This window comes from Cheilinus undulatus, linkage group 17, assembly GCF_018320785.1.
Source record: "Cheilinus undulatus linkage group 17, ASM1832078v1, whole genome shotgun sequence".
Lineage (NCBI taxonomy): Eukaryota > Metazoa > Chordata > Actinopteri > Labriformes > Labridae > Cheilinus > Cheilinus undulatus.
In genome coordinates this window covers 15,317,245-15,340,696 of record NC_054881.1, presented here as the reverse complement: position 1 = coordinate 15,340,696, position 23,452 = coordinate 15,317,245, and the positions used below count along the sequence as shown (strand labels likewise).

Sequence of the window (23,452 nt, the reverse complement as noted above, 5' to 3'; positions counted from 1 at the left end):
GAAAAATAGCTTACTGGAAACAAAGTAAAAATCAGTCTTTTATCTGTTGAGGCTTTGTTTGACCTAAAAATATCTTTGGTTAAGATTTCTAAATTAATTGCAGGGGAGTGAACAATAAACTCAACTCATGATCTGATACATGTCACGATACTGGACTGACAGTACGATTTATTCCCACTTTGTTTGTGGACCTTCCTTATTTTTCTATATGAATATATTTAATATTATTTTGTCTTGTGGTAGTATAGTTACACAGACCACAAGTCAATTAAAGTTTGGGCAGTGTTAAATGTAAATCAAAACAGAATAAAGGTATTGTCGAATACTTTTCACCTAATATTAAATGGAATAAGAATACAATAATGTTCATAAAGTTTATTGGTTTTCGAATATATACACACATGCTGATTTGACTTCTTTAACTGTTCCAAAAAAGTTGGGACAGCAGCCTTTTCTGCTATGTTACATTACTTTTTCTTCTAAAAATGGATGGAAGACGCTAGTTCTTTAAGCCAGTCTTTCCCAACCATTTTTCCTTGGAGCCTCACTACATGTACCTAAGAAAAGCGGAGCCCTCCCCCCAGGACCCAAGAGAGAAGAAACCATGACACACTGCTGCAAAAAATCAACATAGATTTTAATTGTTTCACTGATAAAATCCTAAAGAAGGCCTAGGCTTGATTTTGTCATCAAAAGACCTTTGTATAAACTACTTAATAACTGCTTTATCATGGTTTTAGTCAATATTTGCAAATCCTATTTTGGCAGCCTCAGAGCAGACAAAGCCGCTCGCCCCTGCTAAGATCTTTGGCGCCCCCCCTGCGGGGTTCTGGACACCAGGTTGGGAACAAATGCTTTAGGAAATGACAGTGGAATTCTTTAACAGTTTTGGTTGATGTATACTCATGTTGATTTTGTCCTATTTTGGACTTCATGATTTGCCATATATTTTCAGTAGGAGATAGGTCTGCACCAAGGTCATTATAGTTAACTAAAACTACATAACTACAACTTGAATGTAAAGACACTTTTAGTTAACTGAAATTAAATGAAAAACTAAGCTTACTAACTGAACACTAAATATTTGCTTGCAAAACTTACTAAAATAAAATAAATTTAGGCACAATATATACATAGTTTTAGTCTTTGACAGCAGCTGACTCACTGACATGTACACCCAAGCCTGGAAAATGTAAAATCACCTGATTTGATTGAAGAAGAGTTCACACAATGGTAATTTTAGGCCTTGAGTTGTATACAAACATCAAAATTAAATAAATTAAATGAAAAGTGAAGAGCCCTTATGGGTCTTGCCCCTGACAGGTATCCCATATTGAGGTGGAAGAAGTACACGACCATTGCACTCAAGTAAAAGTACAGTTACTCTGGGTAAAATATACTTAAGTAGAAGTAAAATTTATTTGTCTGTAAATCTACTCAAGAAGAAGAAAAGAGTATTTAATTTAAAGTTTATTTTAAAAACTTAGTTGTATAGTATAGTATGATCTTTCCTTATCGGCACGAAAACCAAGAGAGTAGATCTCCAACCATGTTGTCCACGCACAGTCACACCGCTGTGATTAAGTCAAATACACAGAAAAATTGACAGTGTTAATTAAACTCATATGAAGTTAGATTTAACAGTTTAAACTGTCTGTATTAGTCCACACTACATAAGGTTAAACTGCACTTCTGAAAGTGCTATATATTGTACAATATGACAGAGCTGCAGTTACTCTGAAAATCTGTGGTAAGGTGGGTCTCCTCTGGAATGAACAAAGCAAAGAGTCAACCTCATAGCGAAGCATTGCATACTGATGAAGAAGATGCGCTATGCGTCCACAGAGAGGAACTCTAATACAGTGGACAACTTCACTCATGGTGCAAATGTGTCTCACATCAACATAAATAAAGCACTCTGCCCAAGGGCATGATGGGAACTCCGCCCCAACATCACCCCAGATTTGAAATCACAGTGAATGGAGCTTAGATCAGTAGACTCATTACAGAGTGAATTGATTAACTTCAACACTGAAGACCACTTCACTTAGAATAAAGTTAAAATTACACTTTAGGAGTGAAAGTCAACTTAGAAATGTTTAATCCTGAGATATCAACACTACAGTTTTTGCTGTGTTGTCAACAGAGTTGGAAAAAGTACAAGAGTATGGTAATCAAGTAAAAGTATAGTTACTTTGGTTCAAACTTACTTTAGTAGAAGTTCAAGTACTTCTACTTTTTAAAATGCCCTCAGAAAAGAGTATCCACAAAAACTACTCAGTACAGTACAGTAATTAATTTCTTTAATATTTTTATTGAGAATTTTAGATTTTTATACAGAATGAGAAAATAAATTTAAAAAAGACAAACAACAACAAAACAAAAAAGGGCTTGCATAGTGAGACATTTAACCAAACTGCATCACTAGCACAGTATTGTACATCTCAAGAAGAAAAAGGCAAGTGGTAAACTATAAAATTTGTTACTGTCCAGGGACTCTGCTATATTGACCAAGATGATCCAAAAGTGGCTGCCAAATATTGAAAACATTTGTTGAGGCTGTCCGTCATGCCATACTGTATCTTCTCCAACAGTTACAGTAATTTGAGTTAAAGTAATTAGTTACTTTCCACCCCTGACTAAAACAAAGCATTTTGCAGATTAAAAACTAAACTAACAAACAAGCAGTAAAGTTGAATATGAAACTAAACATAAATTGAAAACCTAAAGTAAAAGTACTGAATTAAGAGTATGATAATAATGAAAAATCCGAAACTGTTATGTCCTTGGTCTGCACTGCATATAGGCCAGTCTAGTATCTGCACATTCTTACACATTTGGGGGAGCTGGTGACCTACTGGTTGGGTCATGCCCCATGTATGGAGGCCATAGCCAATCGAACAATTTTCAACCCTATCTCCTGTACCACCTAAATGAAGGCATAAAAGTTCAAAATAAATCTTAGGAAATTGCTAAAAGTCTCTGCAAGGTGGCGAACATATGCAAGAAGTGACTTTAATTTAGAATCACTTTTTCCAACTGCAGGTCAATTAAATCCCATAATGTCTGCTATCAGAATGACCTTTCCGTGGTATTCCCTATTTATAGGCGCTGTAATAAAACACCATCATTAGCAGATCTGGATTGAGCTTAGTATGTAAGGAGGCTACTAATGAGCCTAGCTACTCCGTCTGCAGAGTAATAAAGCACCGTGGCACAGCGGCGTAATGAGCTAACACTGCAACTCTGCGTGTTCATCGCTCACCACACTAACTGCCTCTGCTCTGACAGTACGAGTCCTGGAATTAAATGTTTTGCATAGTGTTGTCATTAGTTGATCACGTTTGCCATCTGCTCACCATGCATTTGGATGCAACATCTGTCTCTAAATAGAACGAGGCAGCCATGATTATGTAAAGTTCAGTTGTGTCAGCTAGCAACTTCATGTTGTTTTTCCTGTTTATTGTTTCTTTAATTGGTGCTTAGTTTACACCACAGCTGAAATCACTGCTATGGTGACAGGACGATATGTAGCATGAGGAATAATAGGATTTTATAAGATGGCTCACAGATAAAATTTTCTTTACATCTTACCGTCTGAAATGGACTCTACAGCCAAATCAGTCATAGTAAGACATTATTCTACACTTAGGGTGTCATCTGTGTAACTATTAACAGTCATGAATACTGCTAATACTTTAGACAAATTCATACACTCAGTGGTGGAACATTGCCATGTCAGATATCTCATAAAAAGGGTCTAATTCATGTCATTTCTGCACATGCTCATCCTGAACTCTTCCACTCTCCCTCTCAGGTGCTGCCCATCCTCGAGATCCTTTATCATGTGGAGGACAGAAACTCTCATCATGTCTACATGGCACTCATTATTCTCCTCATCCTCACTGAGGATGACTCCTTCAATCGCTCCATCCACGAGGTGGTGAGTAGGCATTCTTAATACCCTGGGCTTCCTTCTTTCTTTTTCTTGCTGCTGCTGAATTATGGCACATTATTCTCGATGCTTAAACAAGAATGTTTCATTTCAGGTGTTGAAAAACATCTCGTGGTACACAGAGAGGTCGCTGACAGAGATCTCACTCGGCAGTTTGCTCATCCTGGTGGTCATCCGCACCATCCAGTTCAACATGACGCGGACAAGGGTAAGTCTGAACACGTTAACACACCCAGTGTGATTTACTAGTTCACCCCTACATCAGGTAACATATCTTTTTATGTGAATCTCCTCTAGGATAAGTACCTCCACACCAACTGTCTAGCTGCACTCGCCAACATGTCTGCTCAGTTTCGTTGTCTTCACCAGTATGCTGCACAGCGCATCATCAGGTGAGGACACTTCACAAAAACACAGAACATATGAGTGTATAAATTCAAAGGCAGAATATGGAGAAGAGAAAGGCCCTTTTTCCCAATTTAACTCTGAAAAGCTTCTGGAAAAATTTAGGCCAGGCTGCCTCTGAAACTTCCTGACTTGCATCTTCATGTCTGCATGTCACCGCCAGAGACTCACGCTGTCTCAGAAGGCAGGATATGGTACAAAAAGGACAGAATCCAGCACTTGAATCGATGTGAGATGTAGTAGGATGTCTTCAGAGTACCACTGGTAGAATGGAAAGACAAGGAAGCAGCATTACTACATGTACAGTGATTACTCCAATAGCTCTCTGGTTGCATTATGTAAATGTTACTAGCCCTACCTGCTCACTACTGGAGGATTTTCCCTTTTTTCACACATGAGCTCACTCAGATTTCATGCATAAATTTTGTTTGAGGTTTGGCAGGACAATTTCTGATTTTTTTTTCCTCAGATTTCTTGTCGATGTGATGACACCATTGGTAGCTTCCTCTATTATCCATCTTTCCTATCAACAACTTGTTTAGCACTTGCCTAATCATCATTTAAAAAGATCAAAAATAGTAAAAAAGAAAGGTTACATGTCATACACTGGGACTTTATGAACTTTTTTAACTCAGGCTCTACTGAGCTTATACTACTCATGTCAAAATGTGTTGTCATTTTGTCTTTCCATTAAACAATAGAAAGTATTGATAGCAGTTCTGATAGAAAGAGTCAGTAAGGAAACTAATATCAGTAAAATTTAGGATTCCCATCCCTAGCCAGCTGTCATTGCCCACTATGCCAACACCCAGGCATTCACAGTAGGCAATGAGAGCTATCATGGAGGGTGGTGGCTCTGGGATGCCGGAGCTCACTGTTCAACCCTCCTGAAGTGTTGTGGGACTAACTGAACGAAACACTAGAAGGAGGAAGGAGGTTCCCGTTTGACAGCGCTGGTTAAGTTCTGGCTTTTTGCTGCGATTTGGACTGCACGGCTGACTTGTAGGGGCCAGTATTAAGGGCTTAACTAGGTTTAGGGATTTCCTCCCTGAGCGCTTATCCTTCCAGTAGGGGACAAGAATCTAAGAATCCACATATGGTCTTAATAGTATTCATGCGATTTAGGCTCTTCAATTATTGGAAGTTGATACAACTCAAGATACTGCATGCTAATTACTTTTTGCTGCAGTGTCAACACAAGTATCTATGTGTTTTCATTTCATGCATGCATAAAATCTCTATATAACTGTCCTGTTGCACCAGGCCTAAACACAATCCCTATCTGTGGTAGACAACAAAAACAACAGGGAAAAAAACAGCCAGAAAGAGCCCAAACAAAAGAGTGGAAGGACTTACTCCACACTGATTCATTTTTGTGATTCACATTGAATCAGCACACAGAATTAATTGTTGTAGTCACATGATAGTATCTGCTACAGGGAGACTAAGAGCTGAAACATTAACATAGTGTTTTGCCTGTAGTAGGAACAAACATTATGTAACGTGAGGTAAGTGAGGGAAACAGTTTAGCCCGCAAGAGACGGAAGACTTGAGAGGACAAGGTCCAAACCACACACTCACAGACTCACACATACACACAACAACAAGTCATTCAGGTCTGTTTGCCGACTCCAACCACACAGGAAGAAATGTTTCCTTCCGCGAACACGTGCACTAGAGGCTCCTCTTATCTCCCGCCTGTGTCTCCCTCAGTATCTGTGACTCTCTGCTGTTTTGAGTCAGAGAGGAACACTGTCTGTGAGTGCGAACACGTCTGTCGGGGTGGAGATGTAGAGCAACTGACTCCACGTCTGACGATAATGATAATGATGATGAGTGTGATGGCCCAGGCTGGGCTGAACTGGCTGACTGGCTGAGATGATGGGAAGTTCCTGCCAGGAATTTCCAACTGTCTGCCAGGCAGAGCTGAACTGTGCTCCTTTAATTGACTCTCACAGAGAATCACAGTTGGTGCTGTTTATTTACAGGCCTCACCACCACTATGCACATCTTTACTTATTATTTCCTCTCTCTATTTCAGTCTTCTTTCTGCTGCATTGTTTGTCCATCTTTTGTCTGTGTTCAACTTCAAGAGGCTCTCTTGCCACTCCAAACCCTCACATTCCCATTCATTCAATGATTATTGTGATGTGGGCAGGCTTGACAGACAGCACTGTTTCCAGAGCACACAATGACATCATACAATATCTTGTTTGGTCTGACCACAGTCTAACAGAAACATTTTCAATGGAAAATACATTTCAGAAGGTAGAACTTGAGAATTTTTGCAAAAAAGTTGCAAAAACTGCAAGTTCAAAACCATTACACTGGCCTGTTTATTTCCTAACAGACTTGATGCAGCTAAGACTTGATCCAGCAACCATCTGGTTTCCAATTCAAGTCCATACAGACTACCAAGGCCCATTTAGTCTAAATCTTTATTCTCTTATATCAGGGGAATTTCCCATAAAAGACTAGATAAGAAACAAACAAGAGGACCAATAAAACAGGCAACAAATGAATGTTTGTACATCATGCAGTGACGCTCTTCATCCTACACCTGCTGCAAATGCAAATCTTAGCTATATTTAATTGACGAGTTGAAAAAAAAGGGAAGTGGCTACCAAGTGATAATGTATTGATCATCAAGTAATTCCTCATAATACTGTGGCAATTCTCAGGTAATAAGGTGGTATTTCTCCTATAATTTTGTATAAATGATAATTTTCTATACAAGCTGCTTTATATTTCCCAGGTAATTTCTTCATTTTGGCCCTCTGAATTAAAGGGAGTCCTTCCTGGACAATTTTCAATTAATTTTTAGGGTTAGGGTTAGGGGGTTAGGTTTAGGGGTTAGGGTTAGGGTATAGTTCGGGTTAGGGGTTTAGGGTCAGGCTAAAACACGCCTGATACCAGAGAATTGCCACAATGTTACAAGGAATTACTTTATAATTATTATATATTACTACTAGGTAAATACTTCCTTACTGTAACCATATTTTAGTGTCATTACCTAGCAAAATGCTAGCTTATAACATAGAAACTACCACCTTAGTAATGAGAAATTACTAGATAATAACACATTAATATAAAACTACTATGCAATTAGGGTCCACTAGAATAAAGTATTACAAAATAACTCAATAGAAATTATAGATTTTGTTGATGGTCTTGATTTTTCTTTTTCAACCATATTGTGGATTCGGCATTAATTTCATTGTCTGTCATAACCAGGGAAAATGCTCAGAGGCTTTATAGTAAATGTGCAAACATACATGCACCGACCACTTCATTAGGTACACCTGTTCAACAACCATGGCACGTTCAAAGTCACTTAAATTGACTTTCTTTCCCAGGGAGCAGGTGGCCTGGTGGTTAAAGGCGCTCCCCATGTACGTGGGTGGCCCAGGTTCGAATCTGGCCTGAGGCCCTTTGCCGCATGTCTTTCCCCTACTCTTGACCCTGTTTCCGATTCTATCCACTGTCTTCCTCTATCTAATAAAAGCACAAAAATGCCAAAAAATAAATCTTAAAAAAAAACAAAAAAAAAAAACTGCCTTTCTTTCCCATCCTGATGCTCGGTTTGAACTTCAGCAAATAGTCTTGATTATGTCTACATACCTGAATGCATTGGTTGCTGGTATTTGCACTGATGATCAGTTGAATAGATATACCTAATGAGGTGGTCAGTGAGTGTCCATACAAACCTATAGATGATGTCTCGGTAGAGATTCTAAAGAATAGCATACATCCATGCTCTGTGTGTGTCCAGGTGTATAGAGAATCCTTTGAGCTGGCAGAGACAGAGCACCTTTACATGTTTAGGGTGGGTTAGGCCCTGTCTGTCGTTACATCGGCCTCATAACTGATTTTGGGATTAATACAGCGGAGTGGAAATCCTTATGTGTCGCTGCTTCCTCAGCCGTGTCCATCACTACCTTGACATAACTGAATGATGTGACAGAACATTGAGTCACATACTGCCTTTTTGTTCCCAGTCATCCCAGGTGGAACTTCTCTGGTGGTCTCTTAACTCAAAAACTGGACTAGATTCGACAACAGGTCCCATTAAGATGTCATGTCTAATGTGGCCTCTGACATTAGGCCTGTTGATAACAAGAGGACCTCCTCATGGCTGCACTGTTCAGCTATCACTGGGTCAATTAGCTCGGATAACCGATGCTGAGAGACTTTGTGTGCATGTGTTTTGAGTCGCTGACAGATGGACAGGTGTAGCTCTAAGGGGCTTAGTCTGGCTCTGTTTGTCCTTCTGACTTTCCCTAGCCCTTTGCTGTCATTGACGCTAATTTATTCTGCTAATTTTTTTTCCCTTGATTGAAGCACACATTAAACATTCAACACCTTTAGGGGGGCTTAGAAGACAATCAAAAAGTTGTAATTAGAAAGAAGGTCACTGATATAACAAACATCATAAGAAATAAAGCCTCAAAAGAAGACAAAATAAAAGAAATAAAGGGAATCTATTGTGTATTATGAGTTATATAATTATTTAATTTATGTTATTTTAAGATTTTTATAGTTTTCAAGATTAAAAAACAACCCAAATGGCATGGCATTGTTCTCAGTACAGCCATTTCTCCAAGTCAAAGTCAAACAAAGAAAATATTAAAGGGTTTTCCCTGCTGCGTGGTCAGGCCTGCTGAGCGAATCAGTTCACTGTGACGCCAGCACTGACTATACTGTATATGGTCTGTCAGTATCGACCCACCCTATAGCTACTCAAGGTCGCCCAAGCATACTCTAGGACTCTTGATGTATGTCTGTGGCCAGCCATCACATGCAATCATGCAACTGCAGCCAGACAACCGTACACACAAACATATACACATACATTAAGGGTGAAGCCAGTCAGCTAACCAGCAGGTCAAATGGCACACTGAACAACACTAGAAGCATACATGTTGGAAATTTCTGGAATGCTGTGGGAGCAAAAAGGGTCATGAAAGAAAATAGAGGAAGGGTTCTTGTTTAAAATTGAGTTAATTAAGAATAATTTTGAAATTTTGACACATCATTTCTTAAACTTTCTCCTGCCAATTTCATAACTATTCTGCTTTTTCGGCTAATTATAATTAATTATTTTAAATGCCTCATTTAGAAAGCAAAACAGGCCAGCATGTATTAATAATCTATCTTTAAGGACGCCTTTCTCATCATTTAAGCTGAATAAATTCCCTTTAGCAAACCCTCAGCACTGGCCAAAATTTGCAGTATGCTCAGTTTGTCTTTCTTTGGTCTTTAGGAATGTGTCATTCATCCGTCTTTATGGCTCTTAGCTAATTTCTCCCCCCTCTTGCTCTCTGTGTTTCTCTTGCAGTTTATTTGCTTTGCTTTCCAAAAAGCACAACAAGGTTTTGGAACAGGCAACACAGTCTCTGAGAGGCCGACAAGGAGACAACACGGCCCTGCCTGACTATGTGAGTGACTCTCCCCCCCTCCCTTTCTGTCTGTCTGTCTGAACACAGTTTATTATCATTATAAGCAGCCGTGTTTGCCAAATTATGTCTACTTGGATGAGATACAGATATGTGAGTGAGGCGTTTGCGCCAGTTAAGTTAGTGAGAAACACATGAATTCGCATTAAAGCTCCAGTGAGGAGTTTGTCCATGGTTATGAAACATGCTGCTTTAATGGTGATGCAGCTTTATGACCAACATAAGCTAATAAAACCATTATTAACAAGGCTGACAATGCTAAATTGTTACTTTTAATGCCTGAAACTGCTGCTGGGGGGTAGGTGTTGAACTCATTAACAGTCTAGTTTTACCATAACATGATATAGATTTTCTAAGACTGATACATTTGATTGTTTGAAAAACTGATTAAAAAAAAAAACACACATGCAAAGAGACCAAAGTTACTGCTTTGTCCACAAGGGGCACCAAAATCCACACAAACCAAATGTAATGTACAGGAGCTTTAACTTTCTTAGCTCAGCTTTGTTGTGTCAACAAAGTGACACAGGTTATTAAAAGATAAATAACTTTTGAACCGTGAACCATGGCTATTTACTTTTTTCCCCTCTTGACACTAGCCGTTCAGCCATTCCAGTGACACTATCCATGACTTAAAATTTCTTAAGGAAGTTTCTCTAGCGAGCCTGGAACTTGGGTAACTTTTCAGGGACTTTAAAGATTAAATCCACATCAGTAAATCCAATATTGCACACCTTTTTATCCTTTTTAATCAATTTTCAGTCACCTCTCCTACTAGTGGCTAATGCTAAACTCCATAATATTTTCCCAGAATGCTTTGTGAGGGGCTGTAAAGCAATGGCAGGTTGTTCTGTCACCATTCCATGTCATACCGTGGACAACTTAACAGTAAGAAAAGAGTGGAGACACCCTGAAAAGCTCAGAGAGAAAGAGAGACAGAAAGCCTGTGATGTGGCCCTTTGTTTTATATCACAGGTCCAAATCTAAGCGTAGTTCTCAACATTTTTCACTGTAGGCCATAAAATCTGGTGAATAAGCCCCACTTTTAGTATCCATTTTTCATCTAAAAATTTGCCTGCAGCTTATACTATACCAGTGTGACCAGTATACCAGTATAAGTGCTGAGGTACTCTGGTGACGGTGCCACTGTCTCGCGCTGCACAAGACCCAACAGATCTGAAAATTTAACCCCGTCACTGTTTAACGCAAGCACTAGCTCCAATGCTCAGAACATGCTGGAATACATAAGGATACAGCCCAGACTTGCAGGGATTTGACCCACTTTTTTAACCCCTTTTTTCCCTTGTGAGCTCATAAGTGTGCATGTACAGTAAAATTAGGAGTATACAATTCAGCAAATAAATGTTGTAAAGTGCTGGTTTAATTGAAAACACATCAGTAAGGACAACAAGTGGCAAACTTGCAGGCTATGAGTCTGTCTGATAAAAAATCCCAGCAGGCTGAGAGCTAAATTACCGTACTGAAGCTATTAGATGCGCTGGCGAAACAGACTGAACTAAAGGAGTGGCACGGCTGCACAGACATTACATGTTGTGGACTTTGCTGAATGAAATGGAGCAGGAGGGTAATTTCAAATAACAGACTGTGGCATATAAACAAAGGCATCTAATGTTCTATATTTTGCTGTAAATAGTGTTTTTGGAAGCAAATTTCTAAATTTTGCTTGTCATGCTTAACCATAATCCAGGATAATTGTAAATCATATGCATTTATCAGCTGCTGTTATTATTTAAAACTGCTTTGTGCAGAATAATTTAATATTCTTTGGCACTGACACAGTGCTATTATCCTCTGCACTTGAATCCATCTGCGACAGCTCAACATTTTGCTCCTGCTAGCAGTTTTGTGCAGCAGTCCATTACTCACTTGCATGTCTTGCGCATTTTCTTACCACCTCTACGTATTCATCCTCTTGGAGCGTATCAGAATTTAAGTCCTGTTGCTGCGGGTTGATACTCTGCAGCTCTGCCTATTCCACTCCTTTGTCTACTTCTCATTACTTTTCCAACCCACGTTCCGCACATTTAATTTGCTCTGAAATGGAGTCTCCACTTGTAGAATAATATTTGCTGAAAGTATCGAGTGCTTTAGAAAATTGAATGTTTGAATGTCACTCACAGTGGCACCAAAGTAATATTGAAACTTCTCTGAATCATCAGCGTTAATCTGAAATTGAAATCTTAACAATGCTGCTGCAGTTAGTCACCAGCAGAGCCTAATCTAATGAATTCATCATGATGTTTTCTCAGTCAAGTATGTATCGATCTTAATGGCTGCCATGCCTGACCAATAAGTGAACTCTGTTGACTATTGATGATGAACAATTGTGTTATTATTTATGCATCCTTGCCTTAAGGTTCATCTGTATACGTCTCAGTCTGGCTGTCTCATTAGATTTGCAGGGTTCGGGATAAACCTGCATGTGCGTCAACATATTTGTGTGTGCTCGGGGGTCAGAGATGTATTAGGGGCTCCCCATAGATGCCCTAAGGTGTTGAGGAAACGTGAGTGTATTTGAGTGCTCCTTCAAGCGTGTAGCGACTGTCTGATGAGGCCTCTTACTAACGGACCTCCATGCACACACCCACATAAACACAGAAAATGCAATTATTCATCAATGTTTTGATGCTTCCTTCCTTCAGGGCTTATTTTAATGCTCTGTTTTATTTACAAACATGCATAAACACCCACCATACATGTCTGAAAAATGGAAAAGGAAACAACATAAAGATGGATTACTTTGCAGTGATTACTCTCTGTTGAGGATATCATGCCAGCAGTCTTCATAGGGACCTCTTTGTGTTTTTAATAGTTGTGACAACAATAATGAGACTATTACACGCACAATGTGAGGCCATAGAGTTACATCTACTGCTTCTCTGCTGTAAAATTTCAGCTTATAACTCAAGGGCAAAAGTACGGTTTCCACTATGATTGTTTCATGGGAGTTTTACTACCAAAAATATTTCCTAGAAGCATGTCTGACATGCTGTCTGGGTCATCGACTTTAAAGATGAGGCTGTTTTTTTGTGATACCGCTGTTATCTTTGAGTTTAGACAATACTGCCTCAATTTGACATTGGTTCCCATGTCTACAAGGGTTTCAGTAGCTACATCTCACAACTAGAAGCAAACTTGTAGCTGTGTTGTCATCTCTTGATTAAAGGAACATATTGTATTGTTTACACTCTGAACAAGTGCACACAAACAGCAACCTGGAGATATAAATTCAATTTAATTTTGTCTTGGACAGTAGCTTTTATGTAAGCAATAACAAGTGTTCAGCTCTGGTTGTTATTCTATTGGTCTTCATTTTACTGTAAAGGTCAAAGGTTGGTTTTAGCTATTGGGACCAGGATGGTTACTGCTTAAATAAGGGTTTGATAATGCCAAAATAATGCTAAATTTTATATGATTCTTGCAAAAATCAAATAATTTTCCATCTGAGCCATCCAAATAAAATACAGACAAGCTAATGTTCAGTCTCTAAATTTCACTAATACATTATTGCTACTATATTTGTGCAATTCATCTGCTCAAGCTCTGTTAGGTTGCACAAAGATCGGACGTGAACAGCCCTTTTCAAGTCCAGCATCAAATTCACTATTGAATTGAGGTCTGAGCTTTTTGTTGCTGGAAAATAAATCTTCTCCCAAGCCTTAGTTCTCTTGCAGCCTGAATAAGATTGTCCTTCAGCATTCATTTTACCCTCTACCTTTACAAGTCTTCCTGGGCTGGCTGCTGAGAAGCATCCCCACGGCATGATGCTGCCACCACCGTGCTTCACAGTGGGGATGGTGTGTTTGTAGTGATGTGGAGTGTTTGGTTTGTCTGCCAAACATGGCATCTTGTCTGATGGTCAAAAAGCACCATTTTGGTCTCATCAAACCAACAAACTTTCTTCAACTTGACCATAGAGTCTCCCGCATGCCTTCTGGTGAACTCTAGTGAGAATTTAATGAGTTTTCTTCAAGAGTGGCTTTCTCTTTGCTCCTCTTCCATGAAGCTTTGACTGGGAAAGAGCCCTGCTGAAGCTTTTAACTCCTTCAGAGTAGTTATAGGTATCTTGGTGGCCTCTCTCACTCGCATGATCACTCAGTTTGTGAGGATGGCCTTATCTAGGCAGATTTACACATGCGCCATATTCCTCAATTTCTTGATAATGGATTTTACTGAACTCTGTAGGACGTTAAGTCCCATGGATGTTTTTTATATCCATCCCCGGACTTAAACTTTTCAATAACCTTTTTTTCTGGGTTGCTTGGATTGTTCTTTTGTCATCATGGTGTAATGGTAGCCATGAATACTGATAAACAAGTGACTGGGCCTTCCAGACACAGGTGTCTTTTTGGGGGCAGATAGCAAAAATAAGTCTTATGACTGAGTCACAGAGCGATGGAGGTAGCTCCCAACACTTCTCATACAAATAGGATCACACAAGAATGATTTAAGCAGATTTAGTGTAACCTTATGAATAAGGGTTTATTAGTGATTCAGCCCAGCAAACATCCTTAGCATGTGCTATAAATCATCTTATCTGACACCTACCCTGTGGCTGCATTTATGAGCATTAAAAAGCTATTATTTAGAAACAGTGAGCCTTCATTCCTATTGTTTTGTTTGCTTTTGTAGCTTGCATAGAGGCAGCAGTTTTGATTTCAGTCGGTTTCATTACTAGGTAAAACTCCTTAAAAGGACCTTTAAATGAAAATATACATCAAACTAATTAATTAGCCTTTCCTGTCTGTGCAGTTATAACACAGAAAGTTTTATCGTGCTAGCTCCTCAGTTGTCTCCATCTCTGGCCCTCCCTTCCCCTTGCACTTGGAGTGTAATTGGAAACAGACTTCTCTGGTTTTATTCACAAACCCTCATCTCAACTTGAGAATGGAGGAGGTTTAGCGATCTATAGGGAGACATGAAGACGAGTAAAACATGAGGAGAGGAACAATAGAGAGCAGCAACAAGCAGAAGTAGAGAAGAAGGGGGGGGTTGAGAGAGGGTGGGTGTGTGATGGGCATCTGGAACCAATGTAATTTGGCTTTGGAGTCTGGCTCTGGAGAGAGAACTAATGTTTGTTTTATGTGGGATTGTCCTGGACATGTAATTGCTCTCTTTACAAGGGAGAAACCGAGAGGAGGATATGAAAAAACGTCGTCAAATGCTTTAAGCTGTGTGTTAAAGCTGCCTGCTTTCTGCTTATGTGTAAATGTCTCCTTTTTTTCCCTTCTTTATGTCTGCCTCTTGGTCTCTGTCTTTCTCTACACATACACTGAACAGTAACACACACGCCCTCATCCTTGTGTGTATTTGTGCTGCTGTGTCTGGTTAGTGTCAGGGAGGAAAGAGTGAAGGGTCGGGGCCCCTCCAGCCCTCGGGGGACACACCAGAGGCTCCCAGTCCAAGCAGGGCAGCTCTCAAAGGACTTCTCTCTGCAGCCTCTGCACCTTTGGTTGCAGATGTTTTTTTTCTTGCCCTTTGAGATGTGTGCAGTGACATGCTGTATTAGCACACAGAGTGGCACATCCACGCAGGAAAAGAAGGAAGCATGTGCTGTGTTTCTCTGCGGCGCATTGTGTGTCACTGTTTATGCTCCCAGCCAGTGGTAGTGGTAATGTTACTTCTGTGCCTCTTAGTCTGTTTACTGTTGCACATTTCTGGGAAGAGACTGCCAACACACACACAGCAGCAGAGCCAGAAGCATGTTGGACCACCCTGTCTATGTGTTTATGTGCACTGGTTGAGTCACAATCTGTGATCTCTTTTTAATAGGCGGAGTAGACACATGCATGAGCTCTGTAGCACCATTCCTCTTGTTTAGGGAAAACAGCAGAGCCTGAGGATGTATCAACAGATAATAAACATTATGCCTTCTGTTTATCATCAGGACTTCCAGGAATTTACCACTTTCTTATAGGGCTGGGCGAGACAACCTAAAATAAAAATCTATAATTTTTTTTACACCTACTTCATTTATTTCTTTCCTTTTAAAAATAACAGCAAAAAAATGACTCAAATCAAGTTTTGCTTATATACAGTGCTTAAATTTATTTAGACCACCACCCAGTGTAAGGTTTTTGCAACAGCTGCCCTGAATTAACTGCCCTGGTAATTACATAAAGGTTTTCATGTTTCTGCAATGGTTAATACATCAATATTAACCAAAATGTTATTTTTAAATGCTAAAACATAATTATTATTGTTATCCATGCATTTTAAAATATAAAGTTTTACAGAAAAAGCTGAAAAATAGTAAAGCACATTATTTTTTCCTCATTAAGATGTCCAATTCTAGTCATTTACTTGCATTTCTGAACAGAAAATTTAGTTTTAGTGGTTGAATCTTATGCGTAATTAATTTCTGACCAGCCCAGTGAGCTTGCTCAAATTTGGGTATAAAAGGGTGAATTTAGTTTTAAATTCCTCATTCCTATTCAAAATGGTAGAACAGAGAGCTCACTGAAAATGAAAGAGTCCGCATTAAAGCATGCTGGATGGTCTCTGAGACAAATAAGGAAAGACAATGTGTTCTCACTGTGTTGTCAAGTATGCTTTGGAGTCAGTAGCTGAGACTGAAACAAAATGCGCTAAGGATAGGCAGGAAACGAAAGTTACCTGAAGCAGATGTCAAACACCCGAAGATTTTAAGCAAGAGACAGAAGAAAGAGCACTGCTGATCTTCAGGCAGAGACGAATGCTTGTAGATCAGAGTTTGAGCAAGTCTCCAGAATTACCATAAACACACAACTGATGGAACAAGGCTTTAAGGGAAGAGTAGCTGCTAAGAAGCCATTATTGAGGCCTGCAAACTTCCAGAAATGCCTCAAATCTGCCAGGGAGTACAAACACTGGACTGTTGACTGGAGGAAGGTGCTCTGGTTGGACAAGTCCAAGTTTAAAGTCTTAGGTCGGCATCGTTGTGTTTGTGTCTGCAGAAAAGCTGGAGAACATTTTGATGCCAGAAGCACTCACAGTGAAGCACGGTGGAGATTCACACATGGAAAAATTAGTGCTAATCAATGGTATCATGAACAAGAACATCTACCACAACATTTCAGTACATAATGGAATCCCTTCTGGACTGAATCCGATTAGTTGTGGGTTCATATACCAACAAGACCCCAAGCAGACTTCAAAGCTGTGCTGAGACTATCTGACCAAGAAAAAGGAATCTGTAGTACTGGCACTGATGGACTGGCCAAGTCAAAGTCTGGATTAGAGTTCTATTGAACAAATTTGGGATTTAGTAGTCAAAGATTAATCGCACAAAAGTTTCATCTAAAGCACGTCTGTGGGAATGGCTAGGAACTATCTGGAACTCAATAACGAAAGAGACTGTGGAAAAATACATAATAACAATGCTAGCAAGAATGCAAGCTGTTATCAATGTCCATCCATCCAATTTCTATACTGCTTGTCCCATTGGGGATCGCTGGGGGCTGGAGCCCATCCCAGCTGTCATTGGGCCAGAGACAGGGTACAATCTTGACTGGTCGCCAGTCAATCGCAGGGCAAAACATGACCTTTTTTGGTTATTATGTGAGAAAATGGACTGATTAGTTGTTTCAGTTTTTTGCCAAATAAATAACAACAACAATTTTTTTGTTTTAAACAAGTTTTTGAAAGATTTCCACTAAATATGTTTTCTCATTTTTATGACAGGTGGTCTAATAAATTTGTTAATACAATATGATACAACGTAAAAGACATGAATAACATGGCATGGCACAACATGCAGTAATATCACAGTACAAGACAAAATACAGTTCAACCCAGCATGATTTGATAAAACATCATAACACAGAGAGTATATGCTAAAGAACAATTCAGCAGTACATGTTATGGCAAAAGGTGTGGTAGATATGATGCAGTCTGTTAGATTTGTAAAAGTATATTAAATAGTTTATATTAAATAGTGTTATCATCATTAATGTTTTATTTACCTCATCTTTTTATACTGTAGCCTCCATTTAGGATTCGTCAAGGATTTCTAGTTTTTCAGAGTCCATGAACGCATACTTAAGTAGGGTTTTCCTCTCCATTTTAGTCTTAGAACACATTTTTATGTGACATGCTGTTCATGGGATTTTACTTTGAAAATCTTTTGATATAAAAAAACCTTATTTTTAAACTATTACTTTATACTTTCCATCCTCCCTTGATCTTTCTGCCCTTTACATGTTTAAATGTAATGATTGTGTCTATGCTCTGTGCAGTGTCCATATAGCTGAATCTCATATGAGAAACTCATACATTTTCTCTTATACCTCTCAGTCTGCTAGATGGTTAAATGTGACAGTTTCATCACCCAGCCGTACGCTGACATGTAATTCCACGGTACTGATGGCGACTCTGAGACAACATGATGTCTGAGCACAGACATGGACGTCTGTCTTTATACATGGTGCGCCTGAAAGTAGGACTGGATTGATTGAAGTGCAAAGTTACATTATCCTGTCACATTTCCGATAGTCTTTTGATGTTCAACCAATCAGGCCAGAGAGACTGATGTCCATTATCACGGCACTTTTCTCTGAAATCAGAGGTTACATTGGCTCGCTCACAGAATGCCCTGTCATTTCATGTGAAAACATCCAGAACGGTGAGATGGGGAAAGAAATGAGGGAGGTAAAGGTTGCCTGCTCGTTTTGCTTTTCTAAATTTCATACCATTTTATGGCTTTAATGTTTTGTGAAAGTTGTAGCTGTTGGCTTGTGGTCTAAAGTCACTCTAAACTATTTTTTTGCTTTTATTTGATAGAACAGCTGAAGAGGGACAAGAAATATGGGGAGGGAGAGTGGAGAAGCATCGAACAACACCAGGATCTGTAGCTTCTGTGTTTGGGTGCCCTCTCTACCAACTAAGCTAATGTTAATTAAGTGCATCAAACTTGTGTAGCCAGGGCTTCTGAATCATTCTTGTTTTATGATTACTGGAGAACACGTTGACCTAGCTAACAAGCCTTGTTGAACCGTTTGTATCAGCACATCACGACCAAAAACATCAGTCATACTTTTTTCCATCCACACATGTAATTCCTTTAAATTCAGAGCTACATAATGAGCTATTCACTCATAGCTTTTACTGAAGGTTTCATCAGAAACACCTTTCTGTCTCCAAGGCTTTGTTAACACAGATGTGCACTGCATTAAAGAAACACTGCTCCCTCAGTCAGTGCATTTACATGATTCTGGGCTGCACTGGGCTTTCACCTGCAAGTCAAGGAGTTTAAATGTATAGAAGAGGGCTGGAAGAAAATGCAACAGAAGTATCGACATAATACAATGAGAACTACTCATTTTTGGACAGATGAGAAGACATGGTTTATATTGTGTCAACTGGAGTAATAGGCCAACTGGAAGAAGGTCCAACGGTATCAAGCTATCCTACTGTAGCAGAGTTGGACATACTTCCATCAATAAATCTATTCTCCCCTGAAGCCTGAATACAGGGACGAGGCCAGTAGTCCAATTAAATGGCTAAACTCAGCTATAGCTTGTTTTGGTTCATGTGATCCCAATCATGCGCAAAACTCAGATGGGGGCAGGAAATGGAAACATGAAAACACAGCTGGGAGTTGTAGGGAAAGTGAGTGTACTAAAGCTCTAGTTGACAAACATATCAACCAATCGTGGGTCACAGAACAGAGAGTCATCAGTCAAAGCATCTACAGCCTAATACATCTTGTTCCATTGATTTAAAGAGGTCAGCTCCTTAGGCCAAATTTTTATACAGCAATTTCAATGTGCAGGAGAAGCCTTGAAATAAATAACAGAAGTAGTAAGTCTTTTTGTGGATTATGGTCATGCTCAGAGTATACAGTATACAGCGTATGTAGAAATGTAGCTCAGACTTAGAGCGTAAGTCCTTCGAACACACTATAAAGTTTAAGGGATGAGGATAAACACAGAAAAGACGTAAGCTGATGTAGGTTTGTTGGTTCAACCTAAAACTCTACCAACTAATTTCATGGCAGATATTTACAGTCGATATATTGCTGGTAATATCAGCAGGCACTAATAGAGAGATGCTACAGTCCTCTGTGCCCCTGGTTCCCATAGGCAGATCTGGGATCTCTTAACTAAGATCATGGCAAAACCTTTACTTTGATAATTTATGCAAGCATCTCTGATAAACATATCTGGACCTACTTTTTAGGGTTGTCCTTGAAACAATTAAAATTGATGTTAAATTTTGATAGCAGTCTGTCACTTTTTCATTCTTGTAGGCCTTCAGCTTTTCTTAGACACAAGTAGGGGGGCTCCATGGACAGATGGTTGGGAACCACTGCTTTATGCTGTGGTTGCAGGTTTGAATCCTGATCCTGGCACTGGTTGGTGCATGTCTTACCCAGTCTCTCTCTCTTTCTCCAAATTTCCTGTCTCTCTTCAGCAGTCCTATCAAAATAAAAGCCAACAGATAGTCTAACAAGAAAGGTAAATCTTGTGACTGAATCACAAAGTGAAGACTGTAGCTTCCAACGCTTTTCACATGAATAAAATTAAACAATTATGAGGGAGGCAGATTGAGTATTACCTTATAAATGAGGACATGGCAGTGATTTGGTCTGCGAGTTGTCAGTGAGGGCCAGCCAGCTGTAGTTAGTGCGTTGGGGTCTTTAGATCAGCAGTGATCATCAGTGCTCCATGATCTCCATGCTCATGATCCCCGCACTCTGTCGAATAGGAATTTTTCCCACAACTTCACCGATTTGCCTGGCATGGAGGCAGTCAGTATCAAACATTACTGGGGCGACAACCTCAGATCAAAAGCAACAGTGAATGACTGTCGCCTTTTTCTGCTCGGCTGAGTATGTCGAATAAGAATTGCTGTTTTTTCTATTTATGTAACTGCAAATCACAAGCTGCAGACATTGTACCGAGTGAGAACATACATTTCCAGAAATACTGCCACGCTGGTCTGTGTTTCTATAGATTTTAGCAAGACTGATAACATTTTGTGGCTAAATTATTATTGCTATACCTTTAACAAAGTGGTCCAAACATAAGCATTGTGTAACTCCACTCCTACAGACTTTAGTTTAAGTTTTTTATCTGTACATGCTGCAGTTTCTCCATGAGGTTTTTCAGTTTTTTTTTACCTTTCTGTGGCACTACTTTCAGAACTTGTACAGGTTATTACCCCCCAAATTCGACCAGCAAAAATCTTCATCTTTTTGACAGTGCCTCTCTATGCAGAAATCCCTTCCTGCCCTATTGCAAGAATTGCAAGCTGTAGCTCAACATAACTGTAAATATGACTGTATGTGCTAACAAATACATGGAAGTTCACATTTTAATTGCTTTTACTGCTGCTTACCTTCCCTTTAAGATGCCGAAAATTCAGCTTGGCAAAATGCTTCCTTGTGCAAGCTGCTGGTCAGAGTTTCAGTAACTGACGGGCCTTCAAATTCAAGTATCATATTGGGTCCTCTGCATCATATTTCAGTGTTCTCTGTTCCTAGTATCCTAGCATCTGCTTAAGTTCATTAGTAATAAGCTGCAGTAGATCAAGTTTGACAAAGCTATGAATTTCTCCTGTTCTAAAGGAAACAAGATCCAAGTAAGACAAAAGTCTTTGGTGGTCTTCAGAAAGTTATCACTAAGTAGAAGGAGACTTAAAGGAGTAGAGCTTTGCTAATTCTAACCTTTTCTCAGATTGTCGCCACCCTTTAGGTAGCTCGTTATATCAAGTCTGTCCCCTTGTGTGCCACTCATTAAGGCGGTATCCTGCTGAGAGCTGACTTACTCACTAACCTCCTTTTTTACTTTCTTATCCTCTGGTTCTTTCCTCACCTGTGCCGTGAAAATGATGCTAGCCGTACTTTTTTTTTTCTTTTACTTGTCAGGCTTTACATCTGTCAGCCTCTCATTTTCTCTCCTCCGTCTCCCCGTCTCTGTCTGAGCTCATTCGCGGGCAATGGGAGAGCCACCTCTGCAGGCGGCAGGTGTTCTGGGGTCCTAATGATTGTCTGCTTCCAAATGCTAATTAGGGCAGCCCCGCTGTGCCCTGGTCTTTTTCCTGATCCAGGCGCTGCACAACAGAGCACAGCCAGCAGCAGATCAATTAGCACTGCCCACCTTTTGCTGCCGGAGCTCCGTTACAGCTGTTGGCGTCATCTGTTTTATCTTTTTCACTCACAGCATCATGGACATTACTGCTGCTTTGCCCCCAGCCCTCTTACTGGTTAAGTTAAGGAACAGGGTGCTTGTTTTCGCTCATAATAAAGTCTCTGGGAATACAACTGGCCTTCTCTTCACACAGACTAGGTTTGACAAAGTACTAATAATACAGTGTATTTTTTTAATGACTAATGTGATACAATTATTGAACCACTGGTGCCAAATATAGATATTTTATGTAAAAACCATGGCACTCTAAACAGACGTACCTGCCAGTTTCAATCATCACATTCATAACTCTTCAGCACATCATTGAGCCACTTCTGTTTTATTAATAAAACCCAAACCGTGAGTTTATTCTTGACTAATAAAAACTCTTAATATATAATCATAAGCAGTTAGAAAACTGAGCACTATGTATGCAGACTCTGAGTCACTTGCTTGTAAAATACTCAGACTGCAGGCGACACTGCTGCTCTCATAGTTACATGGCCGTGACGCACAAGGGCGCTCTTTTATGCCAGGCTGATCTAACATGAGTGTATTCTTGCTATTAGCAGCACCTCACCCTGGCACACATTAATGCTGTGGCTACGTGTTTTTAATGCCATGGATGTACCTCTGGTTAAGTATGTTACAGCTGCAGGTGTGAACTATAGTGTGAGAGATTTCCTTAATGTTGAATATCACTACAAATGTTGTTCAAGCTAGACAATAAGTGATGTGTTTATTTCATAAGTTCATAAAAAAATGTTGCTCCATCTATTCTCTCTCCTCTGTTACTCCTCTGTATCTATATGTTTGTGTGCGTATATGACAGAGCCGCTGTCAGGAGACTGGGTGGTGTGTGATGTTTGAGATCCAAAGATGACTAAAAGAATCAAAAAGGAATAAAGTGTAGTTGTTAGAATGAATGATTATACATGAACATCAAAATACAGTGCATTACTTGCATACTTTCTTAATGATCAAAAATAGCTTTTTATGGCATTGGAATAAAATATATCACAGGTTTTTCCTATATTATTTTGCACTCCATATCATACCAGACCATAGCAGACCATACAAGACCAGACCAGACCAAACCAGACCAGACCAGACCATAATAGACCAGACCAGACCATAACAGACCACACCAGACCACACCAGACCAAACCATATCTTTACAAAACTATGCCTTACCTTACCATACTGTACCATACCATACCATTACATGCAATACAAACTTTAAAATGCCATACTATATTAAACTACTCTGTACCATACCATACCAATCTACGCATAGCCCTACAATACCATATGATTCCATACCATAATCCTATCCCATTCCATAGTGTGATGTACCATACAAAACTCTGCCATGCCATGCCATGCGATCACCTTCTATACAATTCCAAACCATACCTGAACCTATCCTGCGCAACCATACCTTAAAATACTATACCATACCATATCCTACCCTACCATCATATACCATACTATACCACACCATG

General features: G+C 39.6%; 1 protein-coding gene across 2 annotated transcripts in view; it reads left to right on the top strand.

The window, feature by feature from the left end:
* The window catches only part of dym (dymeclin), a 103,159-nt gene that overhangs the window by 38,166 nt on the left and 41,541 nt on the right, over nucleotides 1–23,452 (top strand). For both annotated transcript variants that reach the window (XM_041810924.1, XM_041810925.1), the window contains 4 exons: nucleotides 3,818–3,943; nucleotides 4,050–4,163; nucleotides 4,253–4,347; nucleotides 9,699–9,798. In XM_041810924.1, coding sequence (XP_041666858.1) covers nucleotides 3,818–3,943; nucleotides 4,050–4,163; nucleotides 4,253–4,347; nucleotides 9,699–9,798 — 435 coding nt within the window. The remainder of the gene's footprint in view (nucleotides 1–3,817; nucleotides 3,944–4,049; nucleotides 4,164–4,252; nucleotides 4,348–9,698; nucleotides 9,799–23,452) is intronic.